Source organism: Nyctibius grandis, chromosome 6 (genome assembly GCF_013368605.1).
Source record: "Nyctibius grandis isolate bNycGra1 chromosome 6, bNycGra1.pri, whole genome shotgun sequence".
Lineage (NCBI taxonomy): Eukaryota > Metazoa > Chordata > Aves > Nyctibiiformes > Nyctibiidae > Nyctibius > Nyctibius grandis.
In genome coordinates, this window is record NC_090663.1 from 64,668,742 (window position 1) to 64,684,221 (window position 15,480).

Genomic DNA, 15,480 nt, shown 5'->3' on the forward strand with positions numbered 1-15,480 from the left:
CATGGACAGTGGGATTGAGTGCGCCCTCAGCAAGTTTGCCGACTACACCAAGCTGTGTGGTACAGTCGACACGCTGGAGGGAAGGGATGCCATCCAGAGAGACCTTGACAGGCTTGAGAGCTGGGCCTGTGTGAACCACATGAAGTTCAACAAGGCCAAGTGCAAGGTCCGGCATGTGGGTCGGGGCAATCCCATGCACAAATACAGGGTGGGCCAAGAATAGATTGAGAGCAGTCCTGAGGAGAAGGACTTGGGGGTGATGGTTGACACAAAGCTCAACATGAGCTGGCAATGTGCACTTGCAGCCCAGAAAGCCAACCATATCCTGGCCTGCATCAAAAGCAGCTTGACCAGCAGGTCGAGGGAGGTGATTCTGCCCCTCTACTCCACTCTTGTGAGACTCCACCTGGAGTGCTGCGTCCAGCTCTGGGGCCCCCAACATAAGATGCCTGGAGCTGTTGGAACGAGTCCAGAGGAGGGCCATGAAGATGATCAGAGGGCTGGAGCACCTCTCCTATGAAGAGAGGCTGAGAGAGTTGGGGCTCTTCAGCCTGGAGAAGAGAAGGCTCTGGGGGTACCTTATAGCAGCCTTCCAGTACCTGAAGGGGGCCTACAGGAAAGCTGGAGAGGGGCTTTTTACAAGGGCAAGTAGTGACAGGATGAGGGGGAATGGTTTTAAACTGTGAGAGGGTAGATTTAGATTAGATATTAGAAAGAAATTCTTTCCTGTGAGGGTGGTGAGACACTGGAACAGGTTGCTCAGAGAAGCTGTGGATGCCCCCTCCCTGGCAGTGTTTAAGGCCAGGTTGGAAGGGGCTTTGAGCAACCTGGTCTAGTGAAAAGGTGTCCCTGCCCGTGGCAGGGGTGTTGGAACTGGATGTTCTTTAAGGTCCCTTCCAACCCAAACCATTCTATGATTTTATGACTTATGTTAGCTGTATGTCCTGGTTTACAAAGCAGGGAGCAAATCTAGTTTCTTTCCTGACTGATTTTGGACAAGCCCCGTTTGCTCTCTGTGCATCATTAGTAGGGTGGTGGACCTGTACGCAGCATGGGTTGCTCATGCCAGGTCCTGTATCGGTATTTCTGCCACAGTGAAGGGTTATTATTTGCCTGAATTGCATCTTCCGTGTGTGGCATAACCGAGCCAGTAGCAATTGCCATGTCAAGGTCTTGAGCAAGGGTGCAGGAGCAGGAGTCTGCCTCTGGTTTCAGGGCTGGAGCGTGGTGGAAGCATTGCTGCTGTCTGCAGGGCTCGCCGGGTGCTGCCCGCATCTGAAATCCCCACCCGACTCTGCCGGAGCAGCTCCTGAAGTGTTAACAGCAGCCTGCTGTTGATGGCTGCTGCTGGGAGATGTAATTTGGGTTTCAGCTTCCAGACTCTGGGCTATCTTAAGTTAATTATGAGCTTTAAAGGAGGAGGAGGAAAACAGAGCAGGAGGAGTGAAAGTGAAGACTTTGAAGTAAGAGTGACTGGGGCAGCCTGATAGAAGAGGGGCCTGTTTATGGGCGAGAGGTAATGAGGATGGACACTAGTCCTCTCCTCTTTCTGCTTGCAGTGAGGATCAGAAACAGCAGGAACTAACTCAAAAGCGGGTTAAGTTACAGGTGAAGTGGTGTGTATCAAGCCTGCTGGGAGTCTTTAGGCTGCAGCAATCACTGAAAATGCAACCAAAGAATCATCTTTGCCACATAAAAATGAGAGCAACTGAGTCACATTGGGTACATCTCAATACTGATTCTGTTTGCTTCTCTGTTTTTACTTGTCTTCAGAGTATCAAATCTGTTGGTAGAGCACAGTCCAGTCGGGAGTGGTGCCTACAGGTCGGTGGGTGAGTGGCTGGAAGCCATCAAAATGGGCCGATACACGGAGATCTTCATGGAGAACGGATACAGTTCGATGGATGCTGTGGCTCAAGTGACCCTAGAGTGAGTAATGCCCAGATCTTTTTCACCTCATTTGTTGGAATTGCAGAGGGCAGAAAGACAAACCATTCAAAAATATGTAGGGATGAGGCTGCAGAAAGGGAAATCATTACCCTTTGCAGTCAGCAGTTTCTCTGTTAGCATCTATTGATGATAACAAGTGCAGGCAAGACTAAAACTTATGGTCACTACATTGGCAGCTGGTACTTTGACTCCTGTACTCACAGAAATTAATGCTTGAGTTTGAATAATTGCCAGGCTGTCCTCTCAACATAATAGCAGTTGATTATTTGGGGTTACCGACAAATAAAAAACCTACCCTACTAGTAAATGTATAGGAGCTAGAGTCCCCGCTGAGGTATACTGGCATTACACCGGATTAGCTGTTTTCACGGTTGATCTGGACATAACCAAGTGGACAGTCAAGCCCGGTAAGGCGTGGAAATAGTATTCAACATTAACAGAAATAAGCATAGGTACAACTGATGCCAAGAGAAGAGCATCAGCAAACCCACAGCTCTAGGGGACAGGCTCCCTGGCTGAGACTTTTCCTTCTGAATGTGCCCTTGGTTTTTGCATGTGGGTATGACTGCAGTTGGGGTGACAACATTCGACTTGGTAAATGCCTCGGGGCTGCTGATGTGTTATGCTCCACCTTTAATTGCCTGCCTTGCCTGTGTAATTACGTCTGTACTTTCCTCCTGCCGCTTACTCAAACTCGCCCCGAAGCCTACTTTTCTAGCTGGCTTAATTTGACCTTAGTTTACTGCAGTCGCTAAGGCAGAATGGGAAGGATTATGCTCCGTGCTGCTTTGGAGAAGGTGTGGCTCCTCCAACCACATGCAGATTGACAGTGCACATACAGAATCGGTGCTGAGGATTAGGAATAAAACAAGAAAAATCCCTACACCCCACAGAACTGCAGCATTTCTCCTGTCTGCCACAGGGCTTGCTGCGGAGCTCACAGTACAGGGTAGGAGGTCCTTTGCACAACATCTCCATGGAGTTCAGTTTTGTGTTACATGCATGGAGGGAGTGCAGGAGCGTATTTGCTCTCACTCAGATTTTATTTGCTTCACTCGCATCACTAATATTTGTCCCTTACACCTGAAATCATCCAGTCTGTCTTCAGGCATTCACGTGAAAACCCTGAGCTAGGGATTAAATCCTCTCTAGTGACTGTCTAGGGAGTCAGGGTGCATGGATTTCTACCTAGATCCTTTTTTGGGTGCCTGAGACTCTTACATGCTGTTTCCCAGCCTAGTCCTGCAATTACATGCCATGTCGCTTTGGCTTTTGAGGACGCCTCACCTACTCACATGATATGGCCTTGCCCAGAAACACCAGGCTTCGGGGCTCCATTTACACTGGTGATCTACAAGCGTTGACCAAGGAAGAGATCCATCCCCAGGGTGTTCAGAGTCCACGCAGCAGAAAGACCTAACCAGAGGGTGAGTGGGAAGAGGAGGGATAGGATGAGGCAGTAATTTAAGAGAAAAGGAAAATTTGTGAGCATACCCTTCCACTGTGCCACCTCAGTCTTATAACCAGAGCAAGTTCTGATAGAAAATGCAGATTGTCTAAAAATATTTCACAGACTTGCTGCTGTTTGGCTGAATTAGTAAAAAAGAAAATCAGGTTTCACAAAAGCTCCCAGTTGCTCTTTAGAAATTTATGCTATTTCAAGAGCTCTAAAAGAAGTGCTCAGAAGTGAAATGCTTTTGTTTGGGTCAGAGAAAATGTTGAGTTCAAGCCCAAATTAATGGTTGTTTTTGACAGTAAATTAGAAGTTCACTTATTCATGTAGCTTTAAACAGTCTTAGCATCCCATCCCACTGATGAAACTATTCCTAACCTCCCATTTTCTTGAGTGCAACATTTCAAATTGTGAAATTATCTCCTTAATTTGACTTAAAAAATTAAATACTTCCCTATATTTACTCTTTGTTATTCCAGAAATTTCAAAAGTATCCCCCAAAGTCTTTTCAGGCTACCCAAAAAGTACTTCAAATTTTTTTTCCAATTAGCAGTGAACCAAGAAATCCATTATCTGTACAGTTCTAGCCAGAAAGGCAAGTTGGTTTAAAAGTCTTTAAATAAGATTATAGCTGCCAGCGATGCTCTGACCCTCATGAGCTGCAAACCACCTCTAAGGCCCCCTCCACCAGGTCCCAGTATGTTCTATATAGCACAAATGTCATTCTGCTCTGGTCCTTCACTGGCCCCAGTGGAGGCAACCTGCCTGAGCTGCTCAGCTTCAGCTTTCTTCTGGGCTTTTACAGCAGCAGGGTGGTGCAGCAGAGCTGATGCCTGGGAGCCTGCGGAGCCTCTGGGTTTTGTTTTGTTTTGTTTTTTAAGCTGAAAGGAGACATTTTATGAATCCATGCTGTTTTTCAGTTGAAACTGAAAAAAAAGGTCGAAACTAACTCCAACTAGTTAGTTATCCATGCAAGCAAAGAAATTCATCCCCCAGCTGCCTTGGACAGAGATGCTTGCCTGAGTCAGGCTTGATTCTTGAACAGCTCAACACGTGCACCTTTGCATTGCAGTGGTGGCTTATCAAGAAGGCTTGACCCCACTTGGGTGTATTTTTGGGAAAACTGTGGAAGGTTCATTAAAAAGCCAACCAGCCATCCAAATCAAGACTTTTCTCATCCCTCTCAGATATATTAAAAAGAAACAAAAGACCAGATTCTCAGCTGTTAAAAAAGGATAAACCTTCGTAGTGGCTTAAAAGGAAAGGTGTCCTGTTGAAGACCTGAACCATGTGCTCAGGCTGATGTAAACTAGCAGGTAGCCCTTAAAATCAACAAAGTAAGGGAGAGAAATGGCTCCTGTGTGGGCTCAGCTGAGACTCTCATGGGTTCTCCAGAAAATAAACACCGGAACAAGCAAAGTTCTTTAAAGGTTAGTATATTGGGGGTTTTGGTTTTCTGGAGGTTTTCATTTTTTTCTCCCTGTAAAAGGGAACAACAAAATATTTTGTACTCTGCAAAGGAAAATTCAGGTTCAATGTTCCTTGTCATTTTTAATAGAGGCAACTGTTCAATATATTCCAGAGCTGGGACTTGGGGGGATCGGGTGAAAAGATGATCTGAACATCTGAAAGTAGCTTGCTTTCCCCAAATGACATCAGTAAAATATTCTTTACAACTTAAGAGGTTGCCTTCAAATACCATCCAAAATGATCTTCCCCAAATTCAAACTGCATAGGAGACAGATGTAGAAATTAGATGGAGAAAGGAGAACTGGATAATTGCTGCCAGAAAAGGCAGAAAAAAAAAATTATTAATGTAAAGAATTCCTAAGGTCTACTGAAAAAAATTTACTAGTGCTGTAGGAGGCGTTGGCCATAATACTGAGGGGACTGGTGACTGTGGGTGCCCAGCTTGTGGCCTCTTTACAGGACCTGGTTGAGATGGTAGATGTTCAGCAATTTTTTTAAATACCCTGCCCTGGCATGCAAAGCAAAATCCTGATTACTGCCCTGCTTCTTTCAAACTGATGGCTTGATGCATTTATTCCAGAAAAGCATAGTATTAGTGACAAATTTCTGAAAGCAAAAGATTAAAAAGCTAAAACCAGTGAATATCACCCCAAGTCCTGAGCTCTGCCTGCTTAAGCAAAGACCTGAAATATATGTGTTCAAACAAAGAGTGATTTCTACATTTAGCTCTAATTCTTGCAAAGGGACGAATCACCTTGTGAAAAGTGGAGCCTCACCCTCCACCCCCTCTTTCCAACGGGATATCAAACTTGAAGGCAACCTTTCCAGTGGACCAGACCTGCTCTTTAAACTTGTGGACCACCTAGTGACTTTGAGTGTGTCTGGAGCTCTTTCAATCCACTGCAAGAATAACTTTACCAGGACAATACTCAAGAATAGATAGATCCATGACATGAGTTTCAGTCTGACCCTTTACTGGACCAATTACTAACCATGTGGACAATGTACTTCCACCTTTTGAAAGATCTGTACTCACTGAATCTCAGGACACCCTGTTGTTTGTTATCCGATGAAGAGCTCTGAATATTTGTAATAATATGTGCTGTGTTGCTTTGCATTGTATATTTTTTTTCTTCTAAAATAAAATAAATTATTTATTAAAAGTTATACTGGATGAAGAGCATTTAAGAGTTCACCTGCTTGAGATGCTTATTCTTAACCTGAAATCTCAGTCTTGAGATTGTGATACTGCATCTACTTCTGAACAAACCAATTCTCATCTCGTAATCAAGTAGGACGGGAATAATGAATAAGAGCAGATGAACTCTTAAAAGAAATTTTTTTAAGTCCTCATTTCAAGCAAAAGTCCCTAGCAAGTGGATTCCACTCTCTTTAGCGTCTTCTGAAGGTCTTTGAGGTTCCTCTTCTTTCCCCTCATTCAAACTGACAACTAACTAACTATGTGAGTAGTCCCAGTCTGCACGGGCAATTGTAGAGTTACAAGAGTGGTGAAATCTGGCTTGGATGGGAGATGAAATACAAAATATCTGTGGTAGGTTGACAGCTGCCAGCCATGGAGATCTTTCAAGAATCTGGCCCTTTTGCTTGCTCGTGAGAGGCGTTGTATTTTATGTGGCAATCCAGTCCTAGTCTACACTGTGTTTGACAAACTGGTCCATGGCGTATTAGTAGTTCTGTTTGTAAATAAAATGTTTTAAATATATTTCTTACAACGTGGAAACTGTGAATTCAACCCTTGCAAAGGGAGGATATTGCAGGGAAGGGGATACGATGTTGTCCCTGGCACATTGCAGCTGGGCTTTTGTGCAAGGCGGTGGTAAGAGAACAGCATGCATGCAGCTGTGTGCAGGCTGTTTGGGATGAGCTGGCACCAGTTTTTCCCTTTATTTCCTTGGCTTTTTGGTCAACTTAGGTCAGCCTCTTAGTACTGTGTTGGCAAGTGATTTGAATTCCTGCTTGTTTCCATTTTCAGCCCTATGTGAATGAAAGAGAAGTGAAAAGGGGAGATTTCTTCCTGAAACAAGAATAAAAGTTGTCTCATTGTTGGGGGGTCAAGTATTTTGAAGCAGGGAGACTCCACAGCACACAGGTGCACGTATCTCCATGGCCTTGGGGAGTGCCCGTGCCGCTGCCACAGCGGTGCACACAAAACCCAACACCGTGGGTCGGGTCACTTGCGTGGCAAGGTGCAGCCTGGATCCTGCTTGCAAGTGTCATTTTCCCCCAGGTCTTAGTTGTGCCTTTTCTTGCAGGGAATCGCACATTTCTGTTGCAGAGCCCCAGTAGATACCTACACACATCTCTTCTGCAGAGCTGAGCCCAGTGAAATTACCAGTCGGCTGCGGTAACATGGGCCAGGCAGCTCTGGGCTGGAGCTTGAGAACAGTTGTTTTGCAGCCCTTTTGGCACAGACGTTGATTTTTTTTTTTTTGTCCCAAAACCAGCTGGTTTGCACACTTGATTTTATTTAAAATTGGCTTCTGCCTTACGCTGCTTTAAGTCCTTCAGTGCTGGATGCACAGGAGCATTCAACGTGCTGTAAGTCATGCTTGAAAAATGGGAATTAAAGCTCCTGCGTTCTCTAGGTGAGTTTTGGAAAGTTTTGTTGCCAGCTTTGCAACACACAAGGTGGATGGTGCTGTTCAATACCTTTATAGATGATCTAGACGTAGGGATTGAGTGCACCCTCAGCAAATTTGCAGATGACACCAAGCTGGGTGGGAGTGTCGATCTGCTGGAGGGTAGGAAGGCCCTACAGAGGGATTTGGACAGGTTAGATAGATGAGCCGAGACCAACGGCATGAGGTTCAAGAAGAACAAGTGCCGGGTCTTACACTTCGGCCACAACAACCCCATGCAGCTCTACAGGCTGGGGGAAGAGTGGTTAGGAAGCGGCCCGGTGGAAAGAGACCTGGGGGTGCTGATCGACAGCCGGCTAAACATGAGCCAGCAGTGTGCCCAGGTGGCCAAGAAGGCCAATGGCATCCTGGCCTCTATTAGGAATACTGTAGCCAGCCGGTCTAGGGAAGTGATCGTCCCTCTGTACTCGGCACTGGTGAGGCCACACCTTGAATACTGTGTCCAGTTCTGGACCCGCACTTCAAGAAAGATGTTGAGGTGTTGGAGCGAGTCCAGAGGAGGGTGACCAAGCTGGTGAAGGATCTGGAGGGTCTGACCTACGAGGAATGGCTGAGGGAGCTGGGGTTGTTTAGCCTGGAGAAGAGGAGGCTGAGAGGTGACCTTATTGCAGTCTACAACTACCTGAAGGGAGGTTGTAGTGAAGTGGGAGTTGTCCTCTTCTCCTGGGCAACTAGCGATAGGACAAGAGGACACAGCCTCAAGCTTCGCCAGGGGAGGTTCAGGTTGGACATCAGGAAGAATTTCTTTTCAGAAAGGGTTATTAGACATTGGAATGGGCTGCCCAGGGAGGTGGTGGAGTCACCATCTCTGGATGTGTTTAAGAAAAGACTGGACATGGCACTTAGTGCCATGGTCTAGTTGACAGGGTGGTGTCAGGGCAATGGTTGGACGCGATGATCCCTGAGGTCTCTTCCAACCTGGTTGATTCTGTGATTCTGTGATTTTGAATAAAGCTGCTGATACTAGGTGAACATCTGGCTCAGGAGCTGTTGTCTTCTGGTCCATCTTTGCAGAGGTGAAAGACCCCATGGTAGTTTTTGTCCCTGCTCTGAGGAGGTCCCGTGCTTTTGGCCAGTGGCTCCATGTTCAAGAGGATTTGGTATTCCAAAAAAATAGACTGGATCCCCTGGTGAGCAGCTAATGGATTGAAACCAGAAACTCCTTTTTCTTTCTTTCTTGTAAATCAGTGAGGCGCTCCTCAAGGATATTGAATTAAGGGGATACTATAAGGAGAAAAAAAAAAAAGCTGTGTAGCAAGTAGGTTGTTTTTCTTATTAGACTGATGGAGTTGCGTGTGAAATGCCAAGACATACATGCCTTTCTCGTAGTTTAAGGCTATTTTTTTTCTGCATAACATGAAAGAGTATCCAAAATGATACATCTGTGAAATACGTGGTGCTGGATTTTCAAAAGAGCTCAGCTTTCACTGGAAAAAAAGCAAGCTGAATTTTCAAAAAGTGCCAGCAGAGCAGCACTCAGCAGGGGGAAGATGGACGTTGGCTCTTTAAAAATCAGGTCCTATACTGCGTTGACTTTTTGGGCTTTTTTTGATCTTTGGTGTGAACTTCCAACTGTGCTGTGTACATAAAATAAATTGCATGTAACAATAGCATTACTACATTTTCCTTCATTATTAAGATGGCTTGCTGAACTAGTTTCACAATTTAGTGGAGGCAGAAATGAAAGCATGTTCCCCTGAGAAGGTAGACACCTTTTGCAGGTGCTGCAGCCTTTTGTCTGCCAGGTAAGGAGCGTTGTTGACGTGTCTCATTGACCTCCCTTCCTCCATGCCCCTTATGTTGTGATTTCCCCTATGCAGCGGCAAGATGTATCGCCAAAAAAGGGTACGATAATGAAATGAAGCGGTTAGCCTGGAGCAGAAAATCTGGTATTTTCCAAATCAAAAGGCTGGAAGCGTGACAATCCTTGGAGAGCAACAGATCTAGCTTTTGGCTTCAACCAGCTTATGTGTTAACGTATCAGCCTTCACTCAGGATTGCTTTTTATTCAAAGCAATGTCCATCTATGTAATTTTTGGACATGGATAATTGGTTGTGTTCACACAGGAGACTGTCCAGAACCTGAAGCTGCTGAGAAAGGTACGCCTCCATGGGTAGCTCACACATCGTTACATGGAAGTGTTTTGGTGATCATTGCACGTGTTCACTGCAGTCCAGCATGCAGCTGTGCTGAGAGCTGTAGGGCAGGTTTGCAATGTTTCAGGTGATGGTTGGGCTCCCAAGTGTTGCTTGTGATCCCCAGCCCTTGCACATGCCAGCCCTGCCAATGTGGTTTCCAAAAAGCACCTGCGTCTGCGTGTTCAAGGAGGTCATGTCCCTCTGGCTTTCGGTGGAGAGCTTTCTCCTAAAAGACTTGCACATAGGGTGTCAGCAGCTCTGGGATTCACGCATGTATTAGCAAGACCATAGAGCGCTACTTTGAAAACATCCTTTATTCAGTCCAGCCTGGAGGTAGAAAGGGAGGGACTGAATTTTCTCTAGTGGAAGTCTTCAGACAAAACACCACGTCTCCACTAAGTTGAACTGCTTCTTTAACAGTCTCTGTGTCTTGTGTTGGAAACACAGATGCACCTGTCTTGATGTTTCTTCTGAGCTTTTATTTCTACAGTTTCTTTGTTAACACTTTTCCTCCTAGAAAGAAATCCCTACAATTATACTCTGCCATAACCCATGGTCTTACCTGGCTTTAGATGTGTTATTGAATCTGATCACTCAAGGTCCTGCTGTAGTATCTTCAGGGGACGACTTTTCCCACTCCTGTCTTTGGATGGGATAAGTTGTCCTCTGGAGGTACCTCTTTCACACCATCAACATGAACCTTGGTGATTACCTTCAACTATACACCTAAATTTTAGAGGACTGAGCTTCTGAGATAACAATCTTTCCTCCTAATCCTGCATTTCACATAAACTATCTTATTTTACAGCTTTCCTGCTTTGGCAGCCCAGTGGACAGACTCAACACAAATGCCTCTGGCTTGTAGAATTCACACAAAAAAAAAATCAAACGTGAGTTTATGGAAAGATTTGCAAAGGCCCAGAGGGGAACTGCATTCCCAGTTCCTGTTGACTTTAGGGGGTCATCAGGGTGATGGCTGTGCTTGAGGCTTTTGCTGTTCAGCTCTCTGTAGGAGCTGGCTCTAGGATTGCGGTTTGGGTATCTTTGGCTTTGCCTCATCCGAAGAGGAAGGAAGTGTGGATTGACCTCGCTGCTGATATCTGAGATCAAATACCAGCCTCTCCCAGGAGAAGAGGAAACTGCAACGCAGGCTTTGTTACATGGCTTTTCTCTTGGAAATAGGACTTTTCATGCCTAGCAGAGTCCTTGGCCAAAGGTGATGCTGATGCTTTGCTGTCCGGCTTTTCTCCTTGGCCAGTGAGGTGATCTCGGTCAAATCACGTCGCCTCTCCAAGATGCTGTCAGCCTTTAAAAAAAAAAAAAATGGGGAAAATTAAACTTGCCAACTAATCTTGGCTTTGGGAGCCGCCAATGGTAAGAGGTAGGCGCTGGCAGCAGCATTGGCGCATGCGGCGCGTGTTGTGCGCGGTGGCGTGTGCCTGAGCGGTCCCTGGAACCAACGTCTGCTTTCTCCCACAGGGATTTGAGGCGGCTGGGAGTGACACTTGTTGGTCACCAGAAGAAGATAATGAACAGCCTTCAGGAGATGAAGGTCCAGTTGGTGAATGGGATGGTGCCATTGTAACTCAGTTTTAAAGTTGCTTCCTCAAGTGGGTCAGTCCTGCACTTTGTACACTAGCCCTGAGATTTATTTTGACTAAAAAAAAAAGAGAAAAGATAAAAAGGGAAATTCAGTGGTTTCTGTAACTGAAGGACATTGGCCTCTGCTGCAGTGTTTCTAAAGCAGTGTTTGACTAAAGTTTTCCTTTTCTTCCTATTTGTGTCCTCATTTTCATGAAGTAAATGTAAGATGCATGGAACATGGAAATGAATCTGCTGTATGTGAGGTTAACCTGTCTCTTAAGCTTCAGCAACGACGACAACAAGCCTTCCCACCACACGTTGTCTGTACATGGGTTATATATATATATATATATATATATAGCACCTTTATATACTGAATTACAGCAGCACATGGTAATACTTCCAAGGACTGACTTGAGCAGAGGAGTTTTGTAGCCGTTCTTGGGCTCCCAAAAGCTGCAGTTTACTGAAGTTTAACTTCGAGTCTTACTTGTCTACAGAAGTGTATTGAAGAGCAATATGATTAGATTATTTCTTGATAGATATTTTGTTTTGTAAATTTAAAGAAAAGAAAAAAATGCTGTTACACAGCATTAAGTTATAGAGACTAATGTATAAATATGTTGCTTGCTCCATGGCAAATACAATACAGGGTGTATATTTTTTTTTCCTCCCTCTGTGTTACCAAGTTCTTTTTGTTTGCTCTTCTGGGAGGATAATACATGATGAAGATGTATATATTGTACAGTTTGCTAAGCATCAGGTACAAGATTTGGGCTTGCTCTTTCGTTTGTTCTTTTTTCCCCCCCCTCTTTCACTTTGTTTTGTTCTCCCTTTTGTGTTACCACTACGCGTTGTATTTTTGCTGCTGTTTGGTTTGAGCAACATATAAAGCCTTCAGGAGTTTTGATTATGTATATGAGGTAGAAGGAGTCTGCTTAAATAAAAGATGTCACCCCATCTTCCTTTCCACCGTGGGCTGGGGACGTCCAGAAGAAGAAAAGTAAAACATCTGGTTCTCGGTGGCCTCCAGTGACAATGTGGCATCGGTTTTGGTGTGTATGAGTTCTGCCCAAAAGTAGCGTGGGATTGCTTCCACACCAGCATTTCAGCCTGGTAGTCACCACCCAGTGCAGCCCTCACCCCTGTCTCTGGAGCCCAGGAGAGAAACCACAAGGTGGTTTTAGCTGGAAGGAAGGGATTTTGCTCTTCCTCTTCTCATTACAGGGGTTTAAGTCCTGGGGTGTGGTGTGGAGGCGAGCCCATGGTCATCCAGCATGGAGATTTTGCAGTATTTCCCCTAAAGTGGTGGTGGGATTATTTTGGGAGCTGCGCTGTCCCAGGTTGTCTCTCTGGGCAATTTTCCGTTTGGGTACGGACCTGGCCACTTTGGGGCAGAGTGCAGAGGAGGGAAGAGCAGAGCAGCCCAACGTGGTCACAGCGGTGGCATCCCATGGTGAGAAGGTCCCATCCATCTGGGGCTGACACAGCTCGGGTCAGCACTTGGTTGTAGCTGGGATTCAGTATGTCCATTGAAGCTCACGGCTGCTGTTTTCAGAGGGACCTGAGGGCAACCCAATCCCCTGGGAATCCCACCGAGAAAAATTTTGGGTCTGTCCTCTTTTTGTTGTAGATAGGATTAATCAGCACAGTTAATTTTATATTCATAGGTTGGGCTTTTTTTTTCTGAAGGCTTTGGTAAAGATAAGGACTTAAAAATGGCTCAGCGGATGGCAAATGTGTGCCGTTTCTGTAGGTCTGTCGCTTCCTTAGAGGCTGGGTAGCATCTTGTAGCATCCTTCCTTGGTGATAACATCGACATATTGACTGCCACAGCTCCCTTTGTCCCCAGCACTGCAGAGCCAAGCCCGAGGACCTCATCCAGTGCCGAAAGGAGGGCTGTGTCCTTCAAGTCTTGCAGAAGCAGGTGTCTAATGCCACCTTCAGCTGTTTCAAAGGTCTTTCTTCCATTTCGCTCAAGCCTTTGAATAAGATTTGATACAAAGAATGGTTTCTAAAGAAAAGGAAAGTCTAGGAGGAGAGGGTTGGGTGGGTTTTTTTCTTAGCAGCAGGGCTTTGCTTGCTTTCACCAGGGCTTCTTCAGACAATATTTGCCTGTTCTGAAATGGCCGCCTCCTTCTCTGCAAGCTACTGCCAAGCTCCTCAGGAATCGGGAGAAATAGGAGAGAGAGGAGCTGCGATGAGGTCTGACAAATCTTAATGGTGTGATTTCTCATCCTGTTGTTTCATTTTGGCAGCCACCGGACCACAAAAGAAGAGGGGGGGATCAAGACGTAACAATTTTGGTGTGGAAAAGAGATTTGTCATATAATAAGATTATTAGAGCTGTCAGCAGAACAGTCTTGGGATTATTTTTGCCTCCCTGCCTGCAGCGCTTGGGAAAATAACCCATAGGAAGACAGAAACAACTCCTTTCATTGGGAGGTATCATTCGGTTGCTGCCCACATCCATCGGCTGCACCGAGAGAGATGCTATTAGCCAATATGCGGCAATTTCTGCCCACCATCTCCGCTTGTTCCTTACTTGTTGGCTCTGTGGGAGGAGTTTGATTTCATCTGTTTTTATGGACTTTTAACAGCGAAATCCCCTCTTCACCATTTGTGGGGTTTTAAAGGCGTATGTGGTATGGCTGGGGTGCGTAACAGATGCTGGAGTAACCTTCAGAATGATGAACCAGTGGAAAATAAACTGTTCTTAAGTCAGGCTGTGTTTGTAAATAGGGCATCTCTTCTCAGTTCCTCCAATAAATAAATAAATAACCTTTTCTATTTACTTCAAGAGCTGTTCTTGTTACAGATCTCTGTATAATAAGCTTTGTCTTGGAGCTAAAAATAAAATAAAATGGTGTTTTAATGAGTAGGGTCCAAAACTTACAGTTTCTATGTCTGTAAGCAAATTCCAGAGACAGCAGAGGTTTTCGATTCCCATCCAAGAAATACGAGTACTCTTATTTTGGGCTTGATCTTATATATTGGGGTGCAGCAGGAGATGACAGTAATATTTCACTGGTTATGGTCTTTCTAAGGGCTGTAGATGGATTTCCTGCTTACAGCAAGTCTGAGCACTTTGCTTGTACAGCTCGATACTGCTGTGGCTGGTCCAACAAATACTTTTTTTCCAGTGTACTTTGCTGCTAATTGCAAGGAAGGTATTTCAAGGGTCTAGGAGGTGAAAAGGCTCTTTACGGTGTAGTTTTTCATTTTGGGAGAAGGAAGCGTCCCTGAGCATGGCTTGTGTAGACTGACCCCCTTCCATTGTGTAGCTACAGTTTGGAAAAATTACCTGAGCATAAACAAGGAAGACTGATTTAAAAGAAAAAAAAAGTTTAAAATTTTATTTATTCTTTCTATATGTTAACGGTGAGAAGAACAAAAAATGAAGGTAATTTTTTTTTGTCTATTCAGTGTTGAGTATAATGTAGAAGTCCCAGTGGTCAAAAAATTGTTACTCCTTGGACTGCTGTGGTCTTGAAATTAGTCATTAAGGCGTGTGTAAGATATATCAGTAGCAGTCTTAAGAGTAACGCTTAGTTTCCAGTCCTTTATTGTAATTCCTTAGGGCAGGTAGGGCGGGAGCTGGTGCATCCAGTGCTGCTAGAGCCGCAGCATCCAAGTCAGCTCCTTGCACAGGTGTTTTAACTCACAGGAGGCTGTAGCATTGCTGTATTTATTCCTCCCCTTTCCCCACCACCTCCTTGGATGCTCTCTGTGCATTTTGTTTGTGTACATGTGGTTTTTTTTGTAGTGTAAGATATGAAATTTTCTATTTTTTCATAAAAATAAAAACCTTTGACTAACAGCAACATCCAGTTGTGGATCACGTGCACGCGTGCCCCCTTGGCTTTCCATGAAGCGTCAGGATTTTTCTCTCCTAAACACAGACTTGATGCTAATCTTGTGGTCCCTGGGGGAGAAAGGGGCCTCTGGGACAAGGGAGACGTGTAGACCCATGTGAAGGCATCCTACCTTGTTACAGGCTGTTTCCTCTGTCTTTATTTTGCGGGGGAAAGCTGCTTTGTAGTCTGGTTTATGGGGCAAAGCACCTGCCAAACCGACCGAGCCCTAGCACAGCTCCTGGCCGCACCATTCCCCCATCCCTTGGAAATAACAATTTTTTGTGATTTTTTTTTTTTCCTCCAAGAGCTGATTTCTTTTTCTCTGATTTTTTTTTTGAGGGGGGACCCCAGCAGACCCGTGGCCAGC

At 45.1% G+C, this 15,480-nt stretch overlaps 1 protein-coding gene across 1 annotated transcript in view; it reads left to right on the forward strand.

The window, feature by feature from the left end:
* The window catches only part of EPHA5 (EPH receptor A5), a 208,058-nt gene extending 193,097 nt beyond the window's left edge, over positions 1-14,961 (forward strand). Inside the window, 2 exon segments of the mRNA XM_068403694.1 lie at positions 1,774-1,929; positions 11,152-14,961. Of these exon segments, the coding sequence (XP_068259795.1) occupies positions 1,774-1,929; positions 11,152-11,257 (262 nt within the window). The 3' untranslated portion in view covers positions 11,258-14,961.
* The last annotated feature ends 519 nt before the right edge of the window (positions 14,962-15,480 follow it).